The 27,684-nt window shown below is 43.9% G+C and overlaps 2 protein-coding genes across 2 annotated transcripts in view; one reads left to right on the forward strand and one right to left on the reverse strand.

Moving 5' to 3' along the window:
• Nucleotides 1-6,651, reverse strand: part of LOC121576668 (CMP-N-acetylneuraminate-beta-galactosamide-alpha-2,3-sialyltransferase 2-like) — a 49,420-nt gene extending 42,769 nt beyond the window's left edge. Inside the window, exon 1 of the mRNA XM_041890013.2 lies at nt 6,267-6,651. The gene's annotated coding sequence lies outside the window, so the exon portion shown is untranslated. The remainder of the gene's footprint in view (nt 1-6,266) is intronic.
• Nucleotides 6,652-7,805: 1,154 nt separating this feature from the next.
• The window catches only part of LOC121576669 (splicing factor 3B subunit 3-like), a 52,624-nt gene continuing 32,745 nt past the window's right edge, over nt 7,806-27,684 (forward strand). Inside the window, exons 1-10 of the mRNA XM_041890014.2 lie at nt 7,806-7,915; nt 8,499-8,625; nt 10,352-10,507; nt 10,698-10,868; nt 11,033-11,205; nt 11,529-11,670; nt 13,784-13,896; nt 14,050-14,187; nt 14,392-14,495; nt 14,620-14,785. Of these exons, the coding sequence (XP_041745948.1) occupies nt 8,556-8,625; nt 10,352-10,507; nt 10,698-10,868; nt 11,033-11,205; nt 11,529-11,670; nt 13,784-13,896; nt 14,050-14,187; nt 14,392-14,495; nt 14,620-14,785 (1,233 nt within the window). The 5' untranslated portion in view covers nt 7,806-7,915; nt 8,499-8,555. The remainder of the gene's footprint in view (nt 7,916-8,498; nt 8,626-10,351; nt 10,508-10,697; nt 10,869-11,032; nt 11,206-11,528; nt 11,671-13,783; nt 13,897-14,049; nt 14,188-14,391; nt 14,496-14,619; nt 14,786-27,684) is intronic.

Consider the following 27,684-nt stretch of genomic DNA (forward strand, 5'->3'; position numbering starts at 1 on the left):
TCTACATAGGCGTACAGAGGCCCATTATCAGCAACCATCAGTCCTGTGTTCCAATGGCACGATGTGTTTGCTAATCCAAGTTTATCATTTTAAAAGGCTAATTGATCATTAGAAAACCTGTTTGCAATTATGTTAGCACAGCTGAAAACTGTTGTGCTGATTAAAGAAGCAATAAAACTGGCCTTCTTGAGACTAGTTGAGTATCTGGAGCATCAGCAATTGTGGGTTCGATTACAGGCTCAAAATGGCCAGAAACAAAGAACTTTCTTCTGAAACTCGTCAGTCTATTCTTGTTCTGAGAAATGATGGCTATTCCATGCGAGAAATTGCCAAGAAACTGAAGATCTCGTACAACGCTGTGTACTCCTCCCTTCACAGAACAGCACAAACTGGCTCTAACCAGAATAGAAAGAGGAGTGGGAGGCCACAGTGCACAACTGAGCAAGAGGACAAATACATTAGAGTGTCTAGTTTGAGAAACAGATGCCTCACAGGTCCTCAAATGGCAGCTTCATTAAATAGTACCCGCAAAACACCAGTCTCAATGTCAACAGTGAAGAGGCGACTCCGGGATGCTGACCTTCTAGGCAGAGTTGCCTAGAATGGGCAAAAGAACACAGACACTGGACAGAGGAAGATTGGAAAAAAGTGTTATGGACAGACGAATCGTAGTTTGAGGTGTTCGGATCACAAAGAAGAACATTTGTGAGACGCAGACCAAATGAAAAGATGCTGGAGGAGTGCTTGATGCCATCTGTCAACCATGGTGGAGGCAATGTGATGGTCTGGGGGTGCTTTGGTGGTGGTAAAGTGGGAGATTTGTACAAGGTAAAAGGGATCTTGAAGAAGGAAGGTTATCACTCCATTTTGCAACGCCATGCCATACCCTGTGGACGGCCCTTGATTGGAGCCAAATTCCCCCTACAACAGGACAATGACCCAAAACACAGCTCCAAATTATGCAATAACTATTTAGGGAAGAAGCAGTCACCTGGTATTCTGTCTATAATGGAGTGGCCAGCACAGTCACCGGATCTCAACCCTATTGAGCTGTTGTGGGAGCAGCTTGACTGTATGGTACGTAAGAAGTGCCCATCAAGCCAATCCAACTTGTGGGAGGTGCTTCAGGAAGCATGGGGTGAAATCTCTTCAGATTACCTCAACAAATTGACAACTAGAATGCCAAAGGTCTGCAAGGCTGTAACTGCTGCAAATGGATGATTCTTTGATGAAAGCAAAGTTTGACGAACACAATTATTATTTCAATTAAAAATCATTATTTCTAACCTTCTCAATGACTACATTTCCTATTCATTTTGCTATATGTCCTATTCAAACTCATTTCATGTATGTTTTCATGGAAAACAAGGACATTTCTAAGTGACCCCAAACTTTTGAACGGTAGTGTATATCTAGTACTACATCCATGTCATATACAAACTCCTTTTTTTTTTGTTCACCTTTATTTAACCAGGTAGGCCAGTTGAGAACAAGTTCTCATTTACAACTGTGACCTGGCCAAGATAAAGCAAAGCAAAGCAGTGCGATAAAAACAACAACACAGAGTTACATATGGGGTAAACAAAACAAAGTCAAAAATATAACAGAAAATATATATACAGTGTGTGCGAATGTAGTAAATTATTTTAGTAAATTTGTCGACGAATATGTAGTGAGGGCCAGCCAACAAGAGCGTACAGGTCACAATGGTGGGTAGTATATGGGGCTTTGGTGACAAAACAGATGGCACTGTGATAGACTACATCCAATTTGCTGAGTAGAGTGTTGGAGGCTATTTTGTAAATGACATCGCCGAAGTCAAGGATTGGTAGGATAGTCAGTTTTACGAGGGCATGTTTGGCAGCATGAGTGAAGGAGGCTTTGTTTGCGAAATAGGAAGCCGATTCTAGATCTAACTTTTGATTGGAGATGCTTAATGTGAGTCTGGAAGGAGAGTTTACAGTCTAACCAGGCACCTAGGTATTTGTAGTTGTCCAGGTACTCTAGGTCAGACCCGCCGAGAGTAGTGATTCTAGTCGGGTGGGCGGGTGCAAGCAGCGTTTGGTTGAAGAGCATGCATTTAGTTTTACTAGTGTTTAAGAGCAGTTGGAGGCTATGGAAGGAGTGTTGTATGGCGTTGAAGCTCGTTTGGAGGTCCAATGAAGGGCCAGATGTATACAAAATGGTGTCGTCCGCATAGAGGTGGATCCGAGCATCACCAGCAGCAAGAGCAACATCATTGATATACACAGAGAATAGTCGGCCCGAGAATTGAACCCTGTGGCACCCCCATAGAGACTGCCAGAGGTCCAGACAACAGGCTCTCCGAATTGACACATTGAACTCTATCTGAGAAGTAGTTGGTGAACCAGGCAAGGCAGTCATTTGAGAAACCAAGGCTATTTAGTCTGCCAATAAGAATGCGGTGGTTGACAGAGTCGAAAGCCTTGGCCAGGTCCATGAAGACGGCTGCGCAGTACTGTCTTTTATCGATCGCGGTTATAATATCGTTTAGGACCTTGAGCGTGGATGAGGTGCACCCATGACCAGCTCGGAAACCGGATTGCATAGCGGAGAAGGTACGGTGGGATTCGAAATGGTCGGTGATCTGTTTGTTAACTTGGCTTTCAAAAACTTTCGAAAGGCAGGGCAGGATGGATATAGGTCTGTAACAGTTTGGATCTAGAGTGTCACCCCCTTTGAAGAGGGGGATGACCGCGGCAGCTTTCCAATCTCTGGGGATCTCAGACGTTACGAAAGAGAGGTTGAACAGGCTAGTAATAGGGGTTGCAACAATTTCGGCGGCTAATTTTAGAAAGAAAGGGTCCAGATTGTCAAGCCCAGCTGATTTGTAGGGGTCCAAATTGTTCAGCTCTTTCAGAACATCAGCTGTCTGAATTTGTGTAAAGGAGAAGCGGGGGGGCATGGGCAAGTTGCAGCGGAGGGTGCAGAGCTGGTGGCCGGGGTAGTGGTAGCCAGGTGGAAAGCATGGCCAGCCGTAGCAAAATGCTTGTTGAAATTCTCGATTATTGTAGATTTATCGGTGGTGATAGTGTTTCCTAGCCTCAGTGCAGTGGGCAGCTGGGAGGAGGTGCTCTTATTCTCCATGGACTTTACAGTGTCCCAAAACTTTTTGGAGTTAGTGCTACAGGATGCAAATTTCTGTTTGAAAAAGCTAGCCTTTGCTTTCCTAACCGATTGTGTGTATTGGTTCCTGACTTCCCTGAAAAGTTGCATATCGCGGGGGCTGTTCGATGCTAATACAGTACGCCACAGGATGTTTTAGTGCTGGTCAAGGGCAGTCAAGTCTGAGGAGAACCAGGGGCTATATCTGTTCTTAGTTCTGAATTTTTTGAATGGGGCATACTTATTTAAGATGGAGAGGAAAGCACTTTTAAAGAACAACCAGGCATCCTCTACTGACGGAATGAGGTCAATATCCATCCAGGATACCCGGGCCAGGTCAATTAGAAAGGCCTGCTCGCTAAAGTGTTTTAGGGAGCATTTGACAGTGATGAGGGGTGGTCGTTTGACCGCGGACCCATTACGGACACAGGCAATAAGGCAGTGATCGCTGAGATCCTGGTTGAAGACAGCGGAGGTGTATTTAGAGGGTACATTTGTCAGGATGATATCTATGAGGGTGCCCATGTTTACAGATTTTGGGTTGTACCTGGTAGGTTCCTTGATAATTTGTGTGAGATTGAGGGCATCTAGTTTAGATTGTAGGACGGCCGGGGTGTTAATCATATCCCAGTTTAGGTAACCAAGCAGTACGAACTCTGAGGATAGATGGGGGGCGATTAGTTCACATATGGTGGCCAGGGCACAGCTCGGGGCTGAGGGGGGTCTGTAGCAAGCGGCAACAGTGAGAGACTTATTTTTTAGAGGTAGAAGCTCAAACTGTTTGGGCACAGACCTGGAAAGTATGATAGAGCTCTGCAGGCTCTCTCTACAGTAGATTGCAACTCCACCCCCTTTGGCAGTTCTATCTAGACGGAAAATGTTGTCGTTGGGGATGGAAATTTCTGAATTTTTGGTGGCCTTCCTAAGCCAGAATTCAGACACTGCTAGAACATCAGGGTTGGCGGAGTGTGCTAACGCAGTGAATAACTCAAATTTAGGGAGGCTTCAGATGTTAACGTGCAAGATACCAAGGCTTTTACGGTTACAGAAGTCAACAAATGATAACGCCTGGGGAGTAGGAGTGATACTAGGGGCTACAGGGCTTGGGTTAACCTCTACATCACCAGAGGAACAGAGGAGGAGTAGAATAAGGATACGGCTAAAGGCTTTAAGAACTGGTCTTCTAGTGCGTTGGGTACAGAGAAAACTCCTGCCTGTTAGCTATTAAGCTTCTAGCATTCCATTGAAGGACCTAAATAGGTTGTTCCAACCCATCACCTCTTGGCTGATTCAACATCTCATGCATCATTACTCCAGTTGATTCTGTAATTCCCAGGAAATCTTTGGCCACGCATACCACTTCTATGCGTGCAGACTTTTTCTTAACCTGATCACTCATATTCATCACACTACACATGAACGGCAAGAAGTCAACCCTGTTCACAACCAATGATTATTTTTTGCTTCTGTGCTATACATCCACAGAACGCAGCACTATGTTCCCCCCGCAGCTACAGCATCTTGCCTTGGCCTCCACCCCACACCTGCCATAATCATGTGGTCCCCCACACTTCGCACAACGTCTCTGCCCCTTACAGACACTAGCTACATGTCCCATGTGCTGACACTTAAAGCACCGAAGCGGCGCTGGCACAAACTCCCTAACATAAAAGCTGATGAATCCTAGATGTACTCGTCTCGGAAGATTCCTTTCAAACTCTAACAGCGCCATAGTGCTTTCTACTCCACCATCCCTTTTCTTACTGCTAATTCGCCTCGCCTCAACCACTTTCCTCCCGGTCACCTCCCTTAAACTCCTCCATTGACACCTCCATCAGTACTCCCGCAATCACCCCTCTCACTTTCGCCCTACTGCCAGGGATATGGCATTTCACCCTACCTCCATTTAGTGCCTCCATTTTCAATATCTTGTCCCTCTGAACTATATTAACCACAAATATAATTCCCTTTCCTTTCCCTACGCACCTTGTATCTTTTACATGTCCTATATCTGATTTGATGGCCTTTGACAACGTTATCGGATGTAATATTTTACTTGTTGTTCTCCTGTACCTAATCTCCCTGCCTGTTTGCTCTCCTAGATTCCCCCTTCCATCTATGTCCCCATCTGTGGTAAATCCACCCTCATCCCCTTTTCTGAACCTTTTCCTATTTATTTTTTTCCGTACCATCATGTAGGTAGACTCATCACTGATCCTACTAACTTCATCCATCTCAGACTTACTCCCATCTAAGTTGTGGTCCTCTGTAGCTCAATTGGTAGAGCATGACGCTTGTAACGCCAGGGTAGTGGGTTCGATCCCCGGGACCACCCATACGTAAAAAAAATTATGCACACATGACTGTAAGTCGCTTTGGATAAAAGCGTCTGCTAAATGGCATATTATTATTATTACCTGCCATGCCTACCTCAGTCTCAGTACAGTCCCAAACGCACCACTGCCTTCACTTCTGAAACCGATTGTTATGATTGAACACAACAACAACAAAAACAATCAGTTTCCAAAGTCAAATTCCGCGCTTATCTGGTATGTCATGATTCAAACCGTGGTCCTGCTGATCCGCACACAATGCTTCCCTGACCACCTCCTGAAGTGGTCAGACAGATCATTCTGAACACAATCAGACCTCAAAGCGACTTCTGTGCGTCTAGACCCGTCTTTTCAATGCAAGCTTCGAATACTGACAGCAGAAGTCGCATGTAAGTGTCAAGTGTAGACACAACAGTAAATAGTACCTCAACCAAGTGCGCACCGATTTTACATGTGGAATCTCGTGAAAAATGTCGGCAGTTAGATGTCTACAGCGGGTGGTCCCTAAAACACAGCACGTTAGATTGTGTGCCAGCCTTAAGAAACATGGTTCTCAGAACCTTATGTGCTAGCTGTGCTGAGAAAAGATACAAAGAGGCGATATCCCCTCCTGCATGGGGGACCAGAGACGGTGAGGGGACCACCAAACAGGAGCAGGGGTATACAACAGATGCATTCAATAGAAATAGACTAGCCTATATCCCCAACATCTCGTCATTATTTCACAAATGTAGGCGATTCATCCCCAACACAGCCTAGTGAATAGTCTAATGAAATTTTAATTTAAGCAATATTCTTGAGTCTTACCTTGTAAATCTTCTGATTTCGCCAGTTTATAAAAGTCGAAAGCAATCCCTTTATGTGTGCTGCGTCTCCCCAACAAAAAAAATATTATGATTGAAATGATTTTATGCATCTACCGGTAACGTTAGCCTATGTGTCTGCCTCTGTGCACTTAGGTTGTCGGAATCTAACTGCATTTCCACTTTACGCAACAATGTGTCTGAGTGAGACATCATATGCGGTGATCAGCCTGTGCGGTGACGAATCCAGATGTGAGGCTATATTGTGATATGTAGCCTAGGCAAAATAAAACAGATTTGGAGGCGGTTTCCAGGCCTTAAATTAGACAGGTCGGGCAGTTTCAGCGAGGAATGACCCTGTAGCTCAGCTCAAACCGGTCATGGCTAGAAACCCCGATGGCTGTGGTAGCCCCAGAAAAATAGAGCCTACCCCGCATTCCTCAAACGCGCTAAAGGGGCGTTGGGATTTGTAGTCCTCCTGGTCATATAAATTCATTTCAACACCACAGCCACAGCTGTGTGAATTCGGCAAATCCATGGTAAGTGGTGTGCTTCAAGGGAACTGTAGTTTCATCATGATCATCAAGACGCGGGCACCGTTTCGGGAAAATACAGGCACGTTTATATGCCAGATGAATGATGATGATGATGAAATACATGCGCACGGTCTATATACCACCCTATGCATAATTATCTCTACCACAATGTGCGTTATTGTATACAGTACCCACTGGGCACAGATGTCAGTTCAATGTCTATTCCACGTTGGTTCAACGTAATTTCATTGAAATGAGTGGAAACAAAGTTGATGAACGAGTGTGAGCCTAGTGGGTAGGTCATAGTGCAGGGGGGCAGGACCGAGTTTGAGAAACCCTGCTTATAGGGGGCTCTTTATTATGCACATGAACTTTTTCCCAAAAACATTATATGCTGCTATACATATTCCATTTCAGAATCTTTACATCATTTCGTTTTTGTGAGCTACAGTGATTTTATCTAACACAATGTGGAGTTTTATGGGTGGGAAATCTCTTTCTGAGTCAGCACAGACTACCTGCATCACAGAGTTTCTAAACCTGTATTTGCTTAGCGGTTAAGAGCGTTATGCCAGTAAACGAAAGGTCGCTGGTTCTAATCCCCGAGCCGACTAGGTGAAAAATCTGTCGATGTGCCCTTGAGCAAGGCACTTAACCCTAATTGCTCCTGTAAATCGCTCTGGATAAGAGCGTCTGCTAAATGACTAAAAGAAATATATATATATTTCATCCCACTGAGAAACCTCAGCTTCTAATCAAAGCATATGCATTGTCGCCCCCTAGTGGAATAGCTCGTCAACTGTAATTCAATGCGTTGGCGCATTTTCATTATATGTTTTTGATAATTTAAACACAATTGATAGTAGATTTTCCATTTTAGATAGATACATCAAATAAAACTTATATGGCGTAACATCTTTGAGCTTCATGTTAGGTCCTTATAATTGTGTAGTAGGTCACAGGCACATTGTGGACAGATTTTTTTTTAATGACGTTGCAGATCACGAAGGACCCACGATCGACAGAAAGCGTTTACCCGCAAAAGTATCAATACATTCACGGTGTGAATGAAATTCGTCATCCAGTTAATATCAGCGTCATCCGAGCTGCTACACCGGTAAAACGTTTGCATACAGTTTTCGCACAATACAATATTGAAAACAAAATATATATCAATAGAAAAATGGTTACGTGTTTGGGTAGACTACTGAATTAACGAAAGCCTAGCACCACAGCTGTTGTCTTAGGCTAGCAAGCAAGCCAAGTATTGGAAAGTTGCGTTGTCTATTTCATGAAATATTTTTGTAATGGTAGGCTCCTGTTATGCTTGTTGTTTTTGTGTACAATCAACTTTACAAAGTTGGCTAGCTAACGTTAGCTAACGTTAGCTAGCTAGGCTCTGTATTGTAACGTTAGCTAACTACAGTAGTTAACTTAGTTACGGTTTTATTTGTAATCAATGTTGACAAGCCAACTATGGTCAACAGATGACAAAATGCTTTTGCTTGCGAATTTGTGTGCAGTTTCCACGACGATCATTACTTTATTTTGCATTATAGTAGCCGAGGTCTCTAGCTAATAGATACCGGTTCATATAAAAGGTACTGTAGCTAGCTACATTACTAATTATGTTACAAACACGTGCAACAATGCAAACAATTTTTTTGTATGCAACAATTTACTAATCCTTTCTTCCACAGCACCTGGTGTTGCTGTGGCCTCTTTGACCTGCACCTGAAGGTTGAGAAACAGCCACTATGTTTCTGTATAACCTGACCCTGCAGCGTGCCACTGGCATCACCCACGCCATCCATGGCAACTTCTCAGGTACATACACTATATATACAAAAGTATGTGGACACCCTTTTGGCTATTTTAGCCACACCCGTTGCTGACAGGTTAATAAAATCGAGCACACAGCCATGCAATCTCTATAGACAAACATTGTCAGTAGAATGGTCTTACTGAAGCGCTCAGTGACTTTCAACGTGGCACCGTCATAGGATGCCACCTTTCCAGTGCTGTTATTGTGAAGTGGAAACGTCTATGAGCAACAACGGCTCAGCCGCAAAGTGGTAGGTCCCGTGTAGCTCAGTTGGTAGAGTATGGCGCTTGCAACGCCAGGGTTGTGGGTTCGATTCCCACGGGGGGGCTAGTATGAAAAATGTATGCACTCACTAACTGTAAGTCGCTCTGGATAAGAGTGTCTGCTAAATGACTAAAATGTCAAATGTAGGCCACAGAAGCTCACAGAATGGGACTGCCGAGTGCTGAAGCGCATAGCGCGTAAAAATTATCTGTCCTCAGTTGCAACACTCACTACCAAGTTCTAAACTGCCTCTGGAAGCAACATCAGCACAAGAACTGTTCGTCGGGAGCTTCATGAAATGGGTTTCCATGGCCGAGCAGCCGCAACACAAGCCCAAGATCACCATGCGCAGTTTGGGGAAGGCCCTTTCCTATTTCAGCATGACAATGCCCCCGTGCACAAAGCAAGGTCCATACAGAAATGGTTTGTCGAGATCGGTGTGGAAGAACTTGACTGGCCTGCACAGAGCCCTGACCTCAACCCCATCGAACTCTTGGGATGAATTGGAACGCCGACTGCGAGCCAGGCCTAATCACCCAACATCAGTGCCTGACCTCACTAATGCTCTTGTGGCTGAATGGAAGCAAGTCCCCGCAGCAATGTTCCAACATCTTATGGAACGCTTTCCCAGATGAGTTGCTGTTATAGCAGCAAAGGGAGGGACCAACTCAATATTAATGCCCATGATTTTGGAATGAGATGTTCGACGGTCAGGTGTCCACATACTTTTGGTAATGTAGTGTAACATCCCCTCTCTTGGGCTCGCTCATCCCTGAGTGTATATAAGGGGTGAAAGTAAGCCGATACAGAGTAATGGCTAAATAAATAGTGGAGCTACACCATACCGGTTGAACAATAATTAAATCAAAGATGCCAAGAAAACTGTAGGCTATTACACTATTTGTCATTACTGCATGTCAGTCGCATGGAAAATGAGCGAATGGACTTGAATGTGGACTGCGTTCCGGACAGCAGTTGATGAATCAATTCAGGTTTCAAGTGTATGCCTAATGAATGACACTGAATGTCATTCATGAAACTTTTTGTTGTTTTGTAAGAGATGTCTTTACATTTCTCAAATGTGGGGTGCACTGTATGGATGCTGGAATTATTTTAGTGTACAAACGTGGGAAGGTAGCCAGGCTTACAGGAGACTTTTGAAATGATTTTTTGACAATCAGATGAAAACATAACTGGTTTGTTTAATGCCACATTAAAAGATAATACATGTTTTAATTAAATGACTAATCTTTTACTATTATGCCCACAGTGATCCTATTTAATTAATAGGGATTATATATGTAATTCTGTGTTAAGAATTAAACATAGAAAAGCGCAAGCGTCTGCACACTGAAGATGTCCCGTACCAGGAAGAAATCTACTTTCACCCCTGAGTATATACTGTATAACATGGATGATGTCACCTATCATCAGTTTGGGAATAATTATTGACTTGCCTTGCAGGAACCAAGATGCAGGAGATAGTTGTTTCCAGGGGGAAGATCATTGAGCTGCTGCGTCCAGATGCCAACACAGGGAAGGTTCACACCCTGCTCACCATGGAGGTGTTTGGCATAATCCGCTCCCTTATGGCCTTCAGGCTGACTGGAGGAACTAAAGGTGTGTGTTATGTTTGTGTGCATTTGTCTGCCTGTACACCTGAGATTGCATTTTGTATATAGATATGAATCAATCTTGGAGCTAAAAGAGTAGTTGCTGTGTGTAATGTAGATGCATATTTTCTATGTATGTGGTTGAAAAGCTCTCATTTTGAAATCTGTTTGGAGACATTTGTGCTTTTCATCCCCAGACTACATCGTGGTGGGCAGTGACTCAGGCCGCATCGTAATCCTGGAGTACCACCCCTCCAAGAACATGTTTGAGAAGATCCACCAGGAGACCTTTGGCAAGAGTGGTTGTCGTCGCATCGTCCCTGGACAGTTCCTTGCCGTCGACCCCAAGGGCAGGGCAGTCATGATAGGTAAAGAAGCTCAGGGAACAGATAACTGCGAGAGAGATTGTTTTGGAAATAGTTGTTAACGGTATTTTGGGGGGGACAAATCTATGACTTTATTGGATAATCCCCTATTGCAATGGACTGTTCATCTCCGAGTTGTAGTTTACTGATTACCTCTGTGTTTCCAGGTGCCATTGAGAAGCAGAAGCTGGTGTACATCCTGAACAGAGATGCAGCAGCACGTCTCACCATCTCCTCTCCCCTGGAGGCTCACAAGGCCAACACGCTGGTGTACCACGTGGTAGGAGTGGACGTGGGCTTTGAGAACCCAATGTTCGCCTGTCTAGAGATGGACTATGAGGTGAGAGCCCAGCACTGACCCCTATGATATGTGAATTGGCTCATGCACTCTTGTTACGTTCTACATAACTGGACCTCTTTACACAGGCTCAGATGTGCTGCTACTTTATTCTCTCTCTACACACCCAAGTGTTGTTGAAATGATGAGTCTTCATGTCTCTTCTCTGACAAACCACTGGAGAGAGCTTAAACACCTCTGATCCCAACACACAATCCCACTGTTGCAGCTGCTCTGCTACTACAGATGTCCTGTAAATCCTCATCCCGTCCTCTTTGTTTCCACTAACTCACAGTATGTGACCTATGACCTCTCCCTCCTTCCAGGAAGCTGATAATGACCCCACTGGAGAGGCTGCATCCAACACCCAGCAGACCCTGACCTTCTATGAGCTGGACCTCGGTCTGAACCACGTGGTGCGCAAGTACAGCGAGGCCCTGGAGGAGCATGGCAACTTCCTCATCACAGGTAGCTACATTATTATTTCCAGTAGAGGGCGGTCAGAGCCAGGTTATGAGTTGTTTGCAGCCTTCCCTCTTGTGTTGGGTGGTTTCCAGATTTTCATATCTTCATATTGTCCTTCTCTCAATATGGGATTTACGGGATTACCAGTTTAGCACAAGTAATAGCGAATTCCATGGAGGCTGCTAGCTAAATATGCTAATGAGCGCAAACGAAAATAAACAAATTGCAAAGACAGGCAATCCATCTTATCAAGTTATACAGTGCATTCGGAAAGTATTCAGAGCCCTTGACTTTTTCCACATTTTGTTACGTTACAGCCTTGTTTTTCTTCATCAATCTACACACAATATCCCATAATTTTTGTTGCACATTTGATTAAAAATAAAAAAGAGCAATACCTTATTTACATAAGTATTCAGAACCTTTGCTATGAGACTCAAAATTGAGCTCAGGTGCACCCTGTTTCCATTGATCATCCTTGAGATGTTTCTACAACTTCCTAGAGCTGGCCGCCCGGCCAAACTGAGCAATTGGGGGAGAAGGGCCTTGGTCAGGGAGGTGACCAAGAACCCAATGGTCACTTTGACAGAGCTCCAGAGTTCCTCTGTGGAGATGGGAGAACTTTCCAGAAGGACATCCATCTCTGCAGCACTCTACCAATCAGGCCTTTATGGTAGAGTGGCCAGACGGAAGCCACTCCTCAGTAAAAGGCACATGACAGCCCACTTGGAGTTTGCCAAAAGGCATCTAAAGGACTCAGACCATGAGAAACAATATTCTCTGGGCTGATAAAACCAAGATTGAACTCTGGCCTGAATACCAAGCGTCACGTCTGGAGGAAATCTGGCACCATCCCGACGTTGAAGCGTGGTGGCAGCATGCTGTGGGGATGTTTTACAGCAGCAGGGACTGGGAGACTAGTCAGGATAGAGCGAAACATGAACAGAGCAAACTACAGAGAGATCCTTGATGAAAACTGCTCCAGAGTGCTCAGGACCTCAGACTGGGGCCAAGACAACGCAGGAGTGGCTTCGGGACAAGTCTCTGAATGTCCTTGAATGGCCCAGCCAGAGCCCGGACTTGAACCTGATCAAACATCTCTGGAGAGACCTGAAAATAGCTGTGTAGCAACGCTCCCCATCCAACCTGACAGAGCTTAAGAGGATCTGCAGAATGAAACTCCCCAAATACAGGTGTGCCAAGCTTGTAGCATCATACCCAAGAAGACTCGGCTGTAATCGCTGCCAAAGGTGCTTAAACAAAGTACTGAGTAAAGGGTCTGAATACTTATGTAAATGTAATATTTCAGTTTTTGTATTTTTATGAATTTGCAAAAGAATTTACAAACCGGCTTTTGCTTTGTCATTATGGGGTGTTGTGTGTAGATTAGGGGGGGGGGGAAACTAATCAATTTTAGAATAAGGTTGTAACGTAACAAAATGTGGAAAAAGTCAAGGGGTCTGAATACTTTCCAACTGCACTGTTTACCGCCCAAGCCTAGTAGCAACCCATCCTAGTTGTTACTCTTAGATTCCCCTCTTTCTAAATTTCTAACTGAGATTTTCATATGTCACATATGGAACCGCTCGCATTAGGTGCGCTGTTTAGAACTCTGTTTTCCAACTAATTGCATTTTGGCAAATGTTTCTGAAAATGACATTTTAGTAGCTCCTTCATTACAGGAGTTGCATGTTCAATAATAGGCTATAGCCTTTTGACTGTAAGACTATAGGCTTGCTATTGTTGCATGTTTCCATTACGCGCTTAATGAAAAATGTCCGGTCCTTGTATGTGTGCATGCATAGTATCAGAGAGGAAGAGGCGAAGCGAGAGGTTTCACTCGCAACATAATCTGTCCAAAATAATCCCAATGCGTTTCTGTGGTCTTATTTTGGGCCTAAACTTGTCTCCTTCCTTCCCTCCTTGGGATAACTCCCATTGTTAGGGTGGAGACATAAGCATCTCATCATTATGTACAGGTCTCTGATAGTATTTTACTGTTTGAAAAGATATATACGTTTGTTGACTGGTTAATGAGGGTCAGTTAGTTGGCAACAAAATTGACTTACATTTGCGTCCCTAGTGTAAACCTATTATGTGATCATCTTTTGTCCAGTTCCTGGAGGCTCTGATGGTCCCAGTGGAGTTCTCATCTGTTCAGAGAACTACATCACCTACAAAAACTTTGGAGATCAGCCTGACATTCGCTGTCCCATCCCACGCAGAAGGGTGAGTTTCTGTAACGTTTTGTAAAACATTGACTAACAAAGGACTTGGCTAACCAGACTAGTCATGTTGAATTTGTGACTGTTGGATCAGTTTTAAGTGATTGGTACTATCTACACACTGCCCTCATTCTTTGTTATTATGCCCTGAACACAGAATGACCTGGATGATCCTGAGAGAGGCATGATCTTCGTCTGCTCAGCCACCCACAGGACCAAGTCCATGTTCTTCTTCCTGGCCCAGACGGAGCAGGGGGACATCTTCAAGGTCACCCTGGAGACGGATGAGGAGATGGTGAGGGCAGCAGGGTGCAGTCTGAGACGGAAACTGGGGGAGGGCAGGAAAGAGTGCTGTTGAAGTGATGAGTCTTCATGTCTCTTCTCTGACAAAAACATGGAGAGCATAAACACCTGATCTCAGCACACACACAGGTCAGTGTTCACATGATGGGATATTCTGGGATTCCTTCTCATTCAAATAAACGTTTGTATTCCCCAGGTTACAGAGATCAGGATGAAGTACTTTGACACCATCCCTGTAGCCACAGCCATGTGTGTGCTGAAGACTGGCTTCTTATTTGTCTCTTCAGAGTTCGGCAACCAGTAAGTTATTCATTTCACTGGAATCCCCGGGAATACCACACATTACTGAGACATCCATCTTTATCATCTTGCTCTCCTGTGTGTATTGGTGTGTTCATCGTGTCCTCTCTTCTCTCTCTGCTAGTTACCTTTACCAGATAGCCCATCTTGGAGATGACGATGAAGAGCCAGAGTTCTCCTCTGCCATGCCCCTGGAGGAGGGAGATACCTTCTTCTTCCAGCCACGCCCCCTCAAGAACCTGGTGCTGGTGGACGAGCAGGAGAACCTCTCCCCCATTATGTCCTGCCAGGTGTGTGTATTTGTATTTATTTATTAGCTACTTTTCCTGGGGTCCAGCAAAATTAAGGCAGTTATATATCTTTTTTAAACATTACAGTACATTCACAACAGAATGCCCTCAGGCCCCTACTCTACTACCACATATCTATAACACAAAATCCATGTGTACGTGTGTGTATAGTGCGTATGTTATCGTGTATGCATGTTTCTGTGCGTATGTTTGTGTTCCTTCACAGTCCCCACTGTTCCATAAGGTGTGTTTTTATCAGTTTAAAAAAAATATAATATGCATAAGTTACTTGATGTGGAATAGTTGTGTGCCAGTAGTTCAAACAGACAGCTCAGCGCATTCAACATGTCAATACCTCTCACAAATACAAGTAGTGATGAAGTCAATCTCTCCTCCACTTTGAGCCAGGAGAGATTTCCATGCATATTATTAATGTTATTTCTCTGTGTACATCCAAGGGCCAGCTGTGCTGCCCTGTTCTGAACCAATTGCAATTTTCCTAAGTCCCTCTTTGTGGCACCTGACCACACGACTGAACAGTAGTCCAGGTGCGACAAAACTAGGGCCTGTAGGACCTGCCTTGTTGATAGCGCTGTTAAGAAAACAGAGCAGCGCTTTATTATGGACAGATTTCTCCCCATTTTAGCTACTGTTTTGACCATGACAGTTTACAATCCAAGGTTAATCCAAGCAGTTTAGTCACCTCAACTTGCTCAATTTCCACATAATTTATTACAAGATTTAGTTAAGGTTTAGGGTTTAGTGAATGATTTGTCCCAAATAATGCTTTTAGTTTTAGAAATATTTAGGACTAACTTATTCCTTGCCACCCATTCTGAAACTAACTGTAGCTCTTTAAGTGTTACAGTCAGTTCAGTCACTGTAGTAGCTGACGTGTATAGTGTTGAGTCATCCGCATACATAGACACACTGGCTTTACGCAAAGCTAGTGGCATGTCGTTAATAAAGATTGAAAAAAAGTAAGGGTCTAGACAGCTGCCCTGGGGAATTCCTGATTCTACCTGGATTATGTTGGAGAGGCTTCCATTAAAGAACACCCTCTGTGTTCTGTTAGACAGGTAACAGGCAGAAGAGTGGAAACTGGAGCAGCAGCACGACATCGAGTCATCAGGCCAGGTAGTCCTAAGGCATGGTCCTAGGGCTCAGGTCCTCCGGGATGGGAGGGTGAGAGAGAGAATTAGAGGGAGCATACTTAAATTCACACAGGACACCGGATAAGACAGAAGAATAACACTAGATATAACAGACTGACCCTAGCCCCCCGGCACATAGACTATTGCAGCATAGATGCTGGAGGCTGAGACAGGGGGGGTCGGGAGACACTGTGGCCCCGTCCGACGATACCCCCGGACAGGGCCAACCAGGCAGGATATAACCCCACCCACTTTGCCAAAGTGCAGCCCCCACACCACCAGAGGGATATCAACAGACCACCAACCTACTACCCTGAGACAAGGCTGAGTATAGCCCACGAAGATCTCCTCCACTGCACGAGCCCGAGGATGCGACAAACCGGATAGGAGGATCACGTTAGTGACTCAACCCACTCAAGTGATGCACCCCTCCTAGGGACGGCATGGAAAGCACCAGTAAGCCAGTGACTCAGCCCCCGTAATAGGGTCAGAGGCAGAGAATCCCAATGGAGAGACAGGAACCGGCCAGGCAGAGATAGCAAGGGCGGTTTGTCGCTCCAGTGCCTTTCCGTTCACCTTCGCACTGCTGGGCCAGACTACACTCAATCATAGGACCTACTTCATGTCTCTTCTATGACTAAATTGTTTTCAATAAAACGTCACAAGGTGTACAGTTGTGGTCAAGTATTGGTCTTCACAAAGTTTGCGGCTTCAGTGTTTTTAGATATTTTTGTCAGATGTTACTATGGTATACTGAAGTATAATTACAAGCATTCCATAAGTGTCTAAGGCTTTTATTGACAATTACAATTACATTTATGCAAAGAGTCAATATTTGCAGTGTTGACCCTTCTTTTTCAAGACCTCTGCAATCCGCCCTGGCTTGCTGTCAATTAACTTCTGGGCCACATCCTGACTGATGGCAGCCCATTCTTGCATAATCAATGCTCGGAGTTTGTCAGAATTTGTGGGTTTTTGTTTGTCCACCCGCCTCTTGAGGATTGACCACAAGTTCTCAATGGGATTAAGGTCTGGGGAGTTTCCTGGCCATGGACCCACAATGTCGATGTTTTGTTCCCTGAGCCACTTAGTTATCACTTTTGCATTATGGCAAGGTGCTCCATCATGCTGGAAAAGGCATTGTTCGTCACCAAACTGTTCTTGGATGATTGGGAGAAGTTGCTCTCGGAGGATATGTTGGTACTATTCTTTATTCATGGCTGTGTTCTTAGGCATAATTGTGAGTGCGCCCGCTCCCTTGGCTGAGAAGCAACCCCACACATGAATGGTCTCAGGATGCTTTACTGTTGGCATGACACAGGACTGATGGTAGCGCTCACCTTGTCTTCTCCGTATAAGGTGTTTTCCGGATGCCCCAAACAATCGGAAAGGGGATTCATCAGAGAAAATAACTTTACCCCAGTCCTCAGCAGTCCAATCCCTGTACCTTTTGCAGAATATCAGTCTGTCCCTGATGTTTTTCCTGGAGAGAAGTGGCTTCCTCGCTGCCCTTCTTGACACCAGGCCATCCTCCAAAAGTCTTCGCCTCACTGTGCGTACAGATGCACTCACACCTGCCTGCTGCCATTCCTGAGCAAGCTCTGCCCTGGTGGTGCCCCGATCCCGCAGCTGAATCAACTTTAGGAGACGGTCCTGGCGCTTGCTGGACTTTCTTGGGCGCCCTGAAGCCTTCTTCACAACAATTGAACCTCTCTCCTTGAAGTTCTTGATCATCCGATAAATTGTTGATTTTAGGTGCAATCTTACTAGCAGCAATATCCTTGCCTGTGAAGCCCTTTTTGTGCAAAGCAATGATGACGGCACGTGTTTCCTTGCAGGTAACCATGGCTAACAGAGGAAGAACAATGATTTCAAGCACCACCCTCCTTTTTAAAGCTCCAGTCTGTTATTCTAACTCAATCAGCATGACAGAGTGATCTCCAGCCTTGTCCTCGTCAACACTCTCACCTGTGTTAACGAGAGAATCACTGACATGGTCAGCTTGTCCTTTTGTGGCAGGGCTGAAATGCAGTGGAAATGTTTTTTGGGGATTAAGTTAATTTTCATGGCAAAGAGGGACTTTGAAATTAATTGCAATTAATCTGATCACTCTAAAAAAACATTCTGGAGTATATGCAAATTGCCATCATAAAAACAGAGGCAGCAGACTTTGTGAAAAATAAATAAGATTTGTGTCATTCTCAACTTTTGACCACGACTGTTCGATTTGCCTGCTGGGGGGCAAGGAGACCAACAGCTCTGCTAAAACCATTGACAACTGCGTGCTGTTTAAGGGATTGTTAATTATTTGGTCTTGAAGAGCATAGTCAGACCTACATATTTCAGATTATTCCATGCAAAACAATTGTGCACATTTAGCTCTATCAGTTATACAGCAAGTAACTGCATGCTTTTCATGATCAGTAAACATCAATTGATCATGTAATTTCAGATACGTAGGGTAGCCTCACGATATCTCTCAATATTGGGAGCCATTTTATATTTGAGTGATATATAAAATAAAAGTGAACTATGCCTGACAAGGATGAGTGGTTTAGATTAATTTCCCATCTTTTGTGGGCTCTGCCTGTCACGCAGCAGAAGGGCGCATTTGCTGTGGTACTGTTGGCTGATGTTTACTTTGCAAGCTACCGGTATAAACGTTGTACAGTTGGCTGAACATATAGTGAGTGGGAAGTAGATCTAATGTACTTTTTTCTCCAACCAATGTAGGCCTACCTAGCGAAGTCAGCTAACATGATCCCCTTTTTTAAATGTATGCACGCATGACTGGAAGTCGCTTTGGATAAAAGTGTCTGCTAAATGGCATATATATATATATATACTGCTCAAAAAAATAAAGGGAACACTTAAACAACACAATGTAACTCCAAGTCAATCACACTTCTGTGAAATCAAACTGTCCACTTAGGAAGCAACACTGATTGACAATAAATGTCACATGCTGTTGTGCAAATGGAATAGACAACAGGTGGAAATTATAGGCAATTAGCAAGACATCCCCAATAAAGGACTGGTTTTGCAGGTGGTGACCACAGACCACTTCTCAGTTCCTATGCTTCCTGGCTGATGTTTTGGTCACTTTTGAATGCTGGCGGTGCTTTCACTCTAGTGGTAGCATGAGACGGAGTCTACAACCCACACATGTGGCTCAGGTAGTGCAGCTCATCCAGGATGGCACATCAATGCGAGCTGTGGCAAGAAGGTTTGCTGTGTCTGTCAGCGTAGTGTCCAGAGCATGGAGGCGCTACCAGGAGACAGGCCAGTACATCAGGAGACGTGGAGGAGGCCGTAGGAGGGCAACAACCCAGCAGCAGGACCGCTACCTCCGCCTTTGTGCAAGGAGGAGCAGGAGGAGCACTGCCAGAGCCCTGCAAAATGACCTCCAGCAGGCCACAAATGTGCATGTGTCTGCTGAAACGGTCAGAAACAGACTCCATGAGGGTGGTATGAGGGCCCGACGTCCACAGGTGGGGGTTGTGCTTACAGCCCAACACCGTGCAGGACATTTGGCATTTGCCAGAGAACACCAAGATTGGCAAATTCGCCACTGTGCTCTTCACAGATGAAAGCAGGTTCACACTGAGCACATGTGACAGAGTCTGGAGACGCCGTGGAGAACGTTCTGCTGCCTGCAACATCCTCCAGCATGACCGGTTTGGCGGTGGGTCAGTCATGGTGTGGGGTGGCATTTATTTGGGGGGCCGCACAGCTCTCCATGTGCTCGCCAGAGGTAGCCTGACTGCCTTTAGGTACCGAGATGAGATCCTCAGACCCCTTGTGAGACCATATGCTGGTGCGGTTGGCCCTGGGTTCCTCCTAATGCAAGACAATGCTAGACCTCATGTGGCTGGAGTGTGTCAGCAGTTCCTGCAAGAGGAAGGCATTGATGCTATGGACTGGCCCGCCCGTTCCCCAGACCTGAATCCAATTGAGCACATCTGGGACATCATGTCTCGCTCCATCCACCAACGCCACGTTGCACCACAGACTGTCCAGGAGTTGGCGGATGCTTTAGTCCAGGTCTGGGAGGAGATCCCTCAGGAGACCATCCGCCACCTCATCAGGAGCATGCCCAGGCATTGTAGGGAGGTCATACAGGCACGTGGAGGCCACACACACTACTGAGCCTCATTTTGACTTGTTTTAAGGACATTACATCAAAGTTGGATCAGCCTGTAGTGTGGTTTTCCACTTTAATTTTGAGGGTGACTCCAAATCCAGACCTCCATGGGTTGATAAATTTGATTTCCATTGATCATTTTTGTGTGATTTTGTTGTCAGCACATTCAACTATGTAAAGACAAAAGTATTTAATAAGATTATTTCATTCATTCAGATCTAGGATGTGTTATTTTAGTGTTCCCTTTATCTTTTTGAGCAGTATATATATATATATATATATATTATTTTTTATTTTTTTTCAACATTGTTTTTAATTACCATTGCTGTTGACAGACATGATATTGGCTACATTGATTTATGGACCACGTCAAATTGGCTAGCTTGCTAATAACAGATCACGTCAATATGGCTAGTTAACAAGTGAACTTTCGGGGATAAACTAGATGATTTGCTTGCCATCTATAGTGGTGATGACAGTAGTCCAACTGACAACTTTACCAGGACGAGGTCTTGCCGATGTCAAGCTCTTTCCAAAAGCCTAATCTCTGATGAAGCAAGCCAAATTATGCTTTTTGCTTAGCTAGCTAAATGCCAAATGGATAGGTACCTTCACGTATCTGAAATTACATAATCGTTGATGTTTACTGATCATGAAAAGCATACAGTTACTTGCTGTATAACTCTGATGGAGCTAAATGTGTGCAATTGTTTTGCATGGAATAATCAGAAATGTGTAGTTCTGACTATGCTCAATAAGTGATGATATTAAAGCCAAATAGTTGACTTCCGGCAATGGCGAAGCTCTAACAAGTTGCGTCTGCGTAGCGTCCTCTAACTTTATATATTTTTAATGGCATTTTGACACTTTACCTGTTCGTTAATAGTTAGTTGGAAGTTAAAACATCTATTTTATCGCCAAAACAAAAGATGCCTAATCTTGCAAAGCCTCAGACGAGGCATGGAAAAATGCCCCCCTCTGACAGCCCTTCTTCGGCCTCGGCAGATGCTAGCTCGGAAGAAGCACCAGCATGGTTCAGAATGGAGATGGACAAGGGTATAACAAAAATTCAAGAGGCACTTTCTGAACGCCTCATCAAAATTGATATGCTGGTCGATAAACTCCACGAAGACCAGAATGTCACAAAGGGACGAGTGACAAAGTTAGAAAAAGACCATGCTGACCACCAGGCTGCCATCCTGGACGTCCCCGAGGACGTGGATCAAAAGTACAAGAAGTTGGAAGACACCATCTCTAAACTCGAGGAGAAATTTGATTGTTATGAACATTTCCAGAAGCGCTCGAATTTGAGATTAAGGTTTCCCGGAGGAAGAGACGCCATCTCCTGTCTAAAGGAATGGATTCCCAAAATTCTGGATCTACCCCCCTTTCCGCGCACCCATTGGAAATCAAGAGGGCCCATCACACGCTACGGAGGCGGCTGCCTGGCCAGGTTGCACCCAGGGCATTTGTCATTACATTTTTACAGTATTGTGTCCGCATCCTCTCTGCTGCCTGAGCAAAAGGAGAGCTCAAGTACGAAGATGCCAGAATCCGGATCTTCCTCCCATACTACACGACGAGGATGGCTTTCTCCCCACTGAAGAGGCTTCTGCGGCAGGCTGGCTTGGCATACGGCCTGCGCTACCTGTCGACTTTGTGGATCGAAACCAAGAATGGTGAGCGCACATTTGACTCTGTGAAGACAGCTGAAACATACATGAGGAAAGAACTCCCTAACTTGTTCGCCTACTACATCATGAGGAACTGTATTTTGAACTTAGATACTGTGGATAGTGAACTGTTAGAACATGAGAATACAACGAAATGACTCGTAGGATCGACTGGCTGGCACGGCTGGCTGGCTAGATGGCCATAGCTATTGTTGGCTGCGCTATTTAGCCAGCTCGCTAAGTTTACAAGGGTGTGACTATAGCTATAGCCACACTATGCCAGGTAGTTACATTTATTTTCGGAGTATATATTTATTTTACGCATAGAGATCCAGTCGGGTTTGGTTAAATAGTTATGTGGCTTTAGACTGGATTTCAAGCCTAACTGTTGTTTATATTACTTCAGGGAATTTATTTGCTATTACTTTTTCTGGCTTGTTTATTGTTAGATGTATGCTAGCGTTAGTGATACCGAGGCAGGGATAAGCTACACACTGGCTGGCCGCCTAATTGCCAGCTAGCTGATAGCTTTACAGTTGTGTGTGTATATATACAGTTGAAGTCGGAAGTTTACATACACTTAGGTTGGAGTCATTAAAACTAGTTTTTCAACCACTCCACAAATTTCTTGTTAACAAACTATAGTTTGGTAAGTCGGTTAGGACTTCTACTTTGTGCAGGACACAAGTAATTTTTCCAACAATTGTTTACAGACAGATTATTTTACTTATAATTCACTGTATCACAATTCCAGTGGGTCAGAAGTTTACATACACTAAGTTGACTGTGCCTTTAAACAGCTTGGAAAATTCCAGAAAATTATGTGATGGCTTTAGAAGCTTCTGATAGGCTAATTGACACAATTTGAGTCAATTGGAGGTGTACCTGTGGATGTATTTCAAGGCCTACCTTCAAACTCAGTGCCTCTTTGCTTGACATCATGGGAAAATCAAAAGAAATCGTCCAAATTGTAGACCTCCACAAGTCTGGTTCATCCTTGGGAGCAATTTCCAAACGCCTGAAGGTACCACGTTCATCTGTACAAACAATAGTACGCAAGTATGTACACCATGGGACCACGCAGCCGTCATACTGCTCAGGAAGGAGACGCGTTCTGTCTGCTAGAGATTAACGTACTTGGGTGCGAAAAGTGCAAATCAATCCCAGAACAACAGCAAAGGACCTTGTGAAGATGCTGGAGGAAACGGGTACAAAACTAACTATGTCCACAGTAAAACGAGTCCTATATCGACATAACCTGAAAGGCCGCTCAGCAAGAAAGCCACTGCTCTAAAACGGCCATAAAAAAGGCAGACTACGGTTTGCAACTGCACATGGGGACAAAGATCGTACTTTTTGGAGAAATGTCCTCTGGTCTGAAGAAACAAAAATAGAACTGTTTGGCCATAATGACCATCGTTATATTTGGAGGAAAAAGGGGAATGCTTGCAAGCCGAAGAACACCATCCCAACCGTGAAGCACGGGGTGGCAGCATCATGCTGTGGGGGTGCTTTGCTGCAGGAGGGGCTGGTGCACTTCACAAAATAGATGGCATCAGTCAAGACATCAGTCAGGAAGTTAAAGCTTGGTCGCAAATGGGTCTTCCAAATGGACAATGACCCCAAGCATACTTCCAAAGTTGTGGCAAAATGGCTTAAGGACAACAAAGTCAAGGTATTGGAGTGGCCATCACAAAGCCCTGACCTCAATCCTATAGAAAATGTGTGGGCAGAACTGAAAAAGCGTGTGCGAGCAAGGAGGCCTACAAACCTGACTCAGCTACACCAGCTCTGTCAGGAGGAATGGGCCAACATTCACCCAACTTATTGTGGGAAGCTTGTGGAAGGCTACCCGAAATGCTACCAAATACTAATTGAGTGTATGTAAACTTCTGACTCACTGGGAATGTGATGACGAAATAAAAGCAGAAATAAATCATTCTCTCTACTATTTATTCTGACATTTCACATTCTTAAACTAAAGTGGTGATCCTAACTGACCTAAAACAGGGCATTTCTACTAGGACTAAATGTCAGGAATTGTGAAAAACTTAGTGTAAATGTATTTGGCTAAGGTGTATGTGAATTTCTGACTTCAACTGTGTGTGTGTGATATATGTGTATGTGTGTGTGTGTGTGTGTGTGTGTATATATATATATATATATATATATATACAGTGGGGGGAAAAAAGTATTTAGTCAGCCACCAATTGTGCAAGTTCTCCCACTTAAAAATATGAGAGATGCCTGTAATTTTCATCATAGGTACACGTCAACTATGACAGACAAATTGAGAAAAAAATTTCCAGAAAATCACATTGTAGGATTTTTAATGAATTTATTTGCAAATTATGGTGGAAAATAAGTATTTGGTCACCTACAAACAAGCAAGATTTCTGGCTCTCACAGACCTGTAACTTCTTCTTTAAGAGGCTCCTCTGTCCTCCACTCGTTACCTGTATTAATGGCACCTGTTTGAACTTGTTATCAGTATAAAATACACCTGTCCACAACCTCAAACAGTCACACTCCAAACTCCACTATGGCCAAGACCAAAGAGCTGTCAAAGAACACCAGAAACAAAATTGTAGACCTGCACCAGGCTGGGAAGACTGAATCTGCAATAGGTAAGCAGCTTGGTTTGAAGAAATCAACTGTGGGAGCAATTATTAGGAAATGGAAGACATACAAGACCACTGATAATCTCCCTCGATCTGGGGCTCCACACAAGATCTCACCCTGTGGGGTCAAAATTATCACAAGAACGGTGAGCAAAAATCCCAGAACCACACGGGGGGACCTAGTGAATTACCTGCAGAGAGCTGGGACCAAAGTAACAAAGCCTACCATCAGTAACACACTACGCCGCAAGGGACTCAAATCCTGCAGTGCGAGGCGTGTCCCCCTGCTTAAGCCAGTACATGTCCAGGCCCGTCTGAAGTTTGCTAGAGTGCATTTGGATAATCCAGAAGAGGATTGGGAGAATGTCATATGGTCAGATGAAACCAAAATAGAACTTTTTGGTAAAAACTCAACGCGTCGTGTTTGGAGGACAAAGAATGCTGAGTTGCATCCAAAGAACACCATACCTACTGTGAAGCATGGGGGTGGAAACATCATGCTTTGGGGCTGTTTTTCTGCAAAAGGACCAGGACGACTGATCCGTGTAAAGGAAAGAATGAATGGGGCCATGTATCGTGAGATTTTGAGTGAAATCCTCCTTCCATCAGCAAGGGCATTGAAGATGAAACGTGGCTGGGTCTTTCAGCATGACAATGATCCCAAACACACCGCCCGGGCAACGAAGGAGTGGCTTCGTAAGAAGCATTTCAAGGTCCTGGAGTGGCCTAGCCAGTCTCCAGATCTCAACCCCATAGAAAATCTTTGGAGGGAGTTGAAAGTCTGTGTTGCCCAGCGACAGCCCCAAAACATCACTGCTCTAGAGGAGATCTGCATGGAGGAATGGGCCAAAATACCAGCAACAGTGTGTGAAGACTTACAGAAAACGTTTGACCTGTGTCATTGCCAACAAAGGCTATATAACAATGTATTGAGAAACTTTTGTTATTAACCAAATACTTATTTTCCACCATAATTTGCAAATAAATTCATTAAAAGTCCTACAATGTGATTTTCTGGATTTTTTTTCTTCTCATTTTGTCTGTCATAGTTGACGTGTACCTATGATGAAAATTACAGGCCTCTGTCATCTTTTTAAGTGGGAGAACTTGCACAATTGGTGGCTGACTAAATACTTTTTTTCCCCACTGTATGTTTAATTATGCTATAGAGACAGAAAAGCTCCCAGACACACTTGAACAAGCACTGATCACAGTTTTGTTGAAACCTGGGAAAGATCCTCTGCTTTGTGGGTCGTATAGACCAATATCTTTATTGAACACTTCATATACGATTCTTGCAAAACTCATTGCTCTTAGACTAGATAAGGTTCTCCCTGACTTGGTTGATATGGACCAAACAGGCTTAGTAAGAAACCGCTCATCTCCTGATAATATCAGAAGTTTATTTAATATTATGCATTATGTAGAGAATGACCAAGAACCTGTAGTGGCGGCTTCATTAGATGCGGAAAAAGCTTTTGACCGAGGATGAATATGGGTTGCCCCGCTAGTCCTCTCCTTTTTTATTTGGCTATAGAGCCACTGGCAGGAGCTTTTAGATCTTAACCATCCATCTATGGTGTTCGTATAGGTGGGCGCGAACATTTGGTCTCGTTATATGCTGATGAAATGTTGCTTTACCTCACTAAATCAGAAATTTCACTCCGAGCATTAGTTGACCTCCTGAAAGAATATGGGACCTTTTCAGGATTTAAAATAAACCTATCGAAGAGTATAATCATGACTTTTAACAGGGCAGCTATGCAGAATCCAGTCTTAGACCAGCCGTTTTCTTGGAGACCTCAGAAAATGACATATCTAGGATTGCAAATTCCTTCTGAAATTATTAAGACCTATCAACTGAACTATACTCCACTTCTCAAAAAGGTTGGGGAAGAATTGGATAGATGGCGGGATTGACCCATTTCTCTTATTGGGCAGGTCAATTGTGTAAAGATGAATATATTACTGAAATTCTTGTACCATTTTTCTAACCTTTCCCTTTCCTATTCCCAATGTTTTTTTCAAACAACTTAATAGGAAGGTCTCTTAATTTCTGTGGAAAGGGAAACCCCCCAGAGTGAAACTCACAACTTAATGCAAACCATACTCAGGAGGGCTTACTTTACCTGACTTCCAGTTGTATTACTAGGCATCTCAGTTAAAGGCTGTGTGGGTATGGCAAAATACAACAAGTTCACCCTCACCTTTTCTATAATAACCCCATCTTACCCAAAGCCCTGAGAGATGGTATTACATTTTCTTGGTTCAACAAAGGAATTAAAACATTTGGTCATCTGTATAGAGAAGGTGAACAACTGTCCTTTCAACAACTGGCATCTCATTTTCAGTTACCTCAAACTCATTTCTTCAAGTACCTACAGGTTAGGCATTGTATTGCCACTCAGCAGGGAGGTAGGATTCAGCCCATGAGTAAACCTATAACTGATAAACTGTGGCTGGAGAGGAAAGGGATAAAAGGTTTCATTTCTTACAGGTACTCTAGTCTTCAAGCTCTGTTGGGGAACGATGAAGCGCTGAAGGCTTGCATGAAGTGGCATGATGACCTTGGCCTCATTTTTGAGGATGAGAAATGGGGAAAGCTCTTTTTAGATGCTCAGCGTCTTTCATTTAACACAAGTTGATCCAATTCAATATTTTACATAGGGTCTACTTTACACCAAAGAGACTGTATAAGATCAATTCTAAATATTTAAAATGTTGCCCACGCTGTAAAACGGGGGTGGGCACACTTATGCATATGTTTTTGTCCTGCCCTGAACTAGGCAATTATTGGGAAGACCTTATTAAGATCTTATCACAGGTCACTAATATGACTGTACCACTAGATCCTTCTGTTATTCTTCTTGGAGATTACTCTATTCTACCAGTTAATATTGGTAGCAAAACCAGATTCATTAAATTGGCATTCATTACAGCCAATAAATGCACAGCTATTATATGGAAGAGTGACACTCGGCCAAGCAAGCAGATGTTGCTAAAAGAACTAACTTCCTATATTCCATCTGAAAAAATTACGTACAATTTACATAATAGACTCTTTGAATTTACTACTGTCTGGGGGGACTTTCAGCAGTGTCTAGAGTTGTCACCTTAGCTGCCTCATTATTATTTTCTTCATTAATGTATTTTTTTTTTTTTTTTGCGTTTAATTATTATTTTCTAGCATTGGATGTGAAGGGCAGTCTGTTTAGTTTTTTTGTTAATCATTGAAGCTATTACTGGGAGGGGGGTGTTCATGTGTTGGGGAGGGAAGGGTTTTGCACGGTGCTCCCATGTAGCATGC

Source organism: Coregonus clupeaformis, chromosome 29, assembly GCF_020615455.1.
Source record: "Coregonus clupeaformis isolate EN_2021a chromosome 29, ASM2061545v1, whole genome shotgun sequence".
NCBI classification, from domain to species: domain Eukaryota; kingdom Metazoa; phylum Chordata; class Actinopteri; order Salmoniformes; family Salmonidae; genus Coregonus; species Coregonus clupeaformis.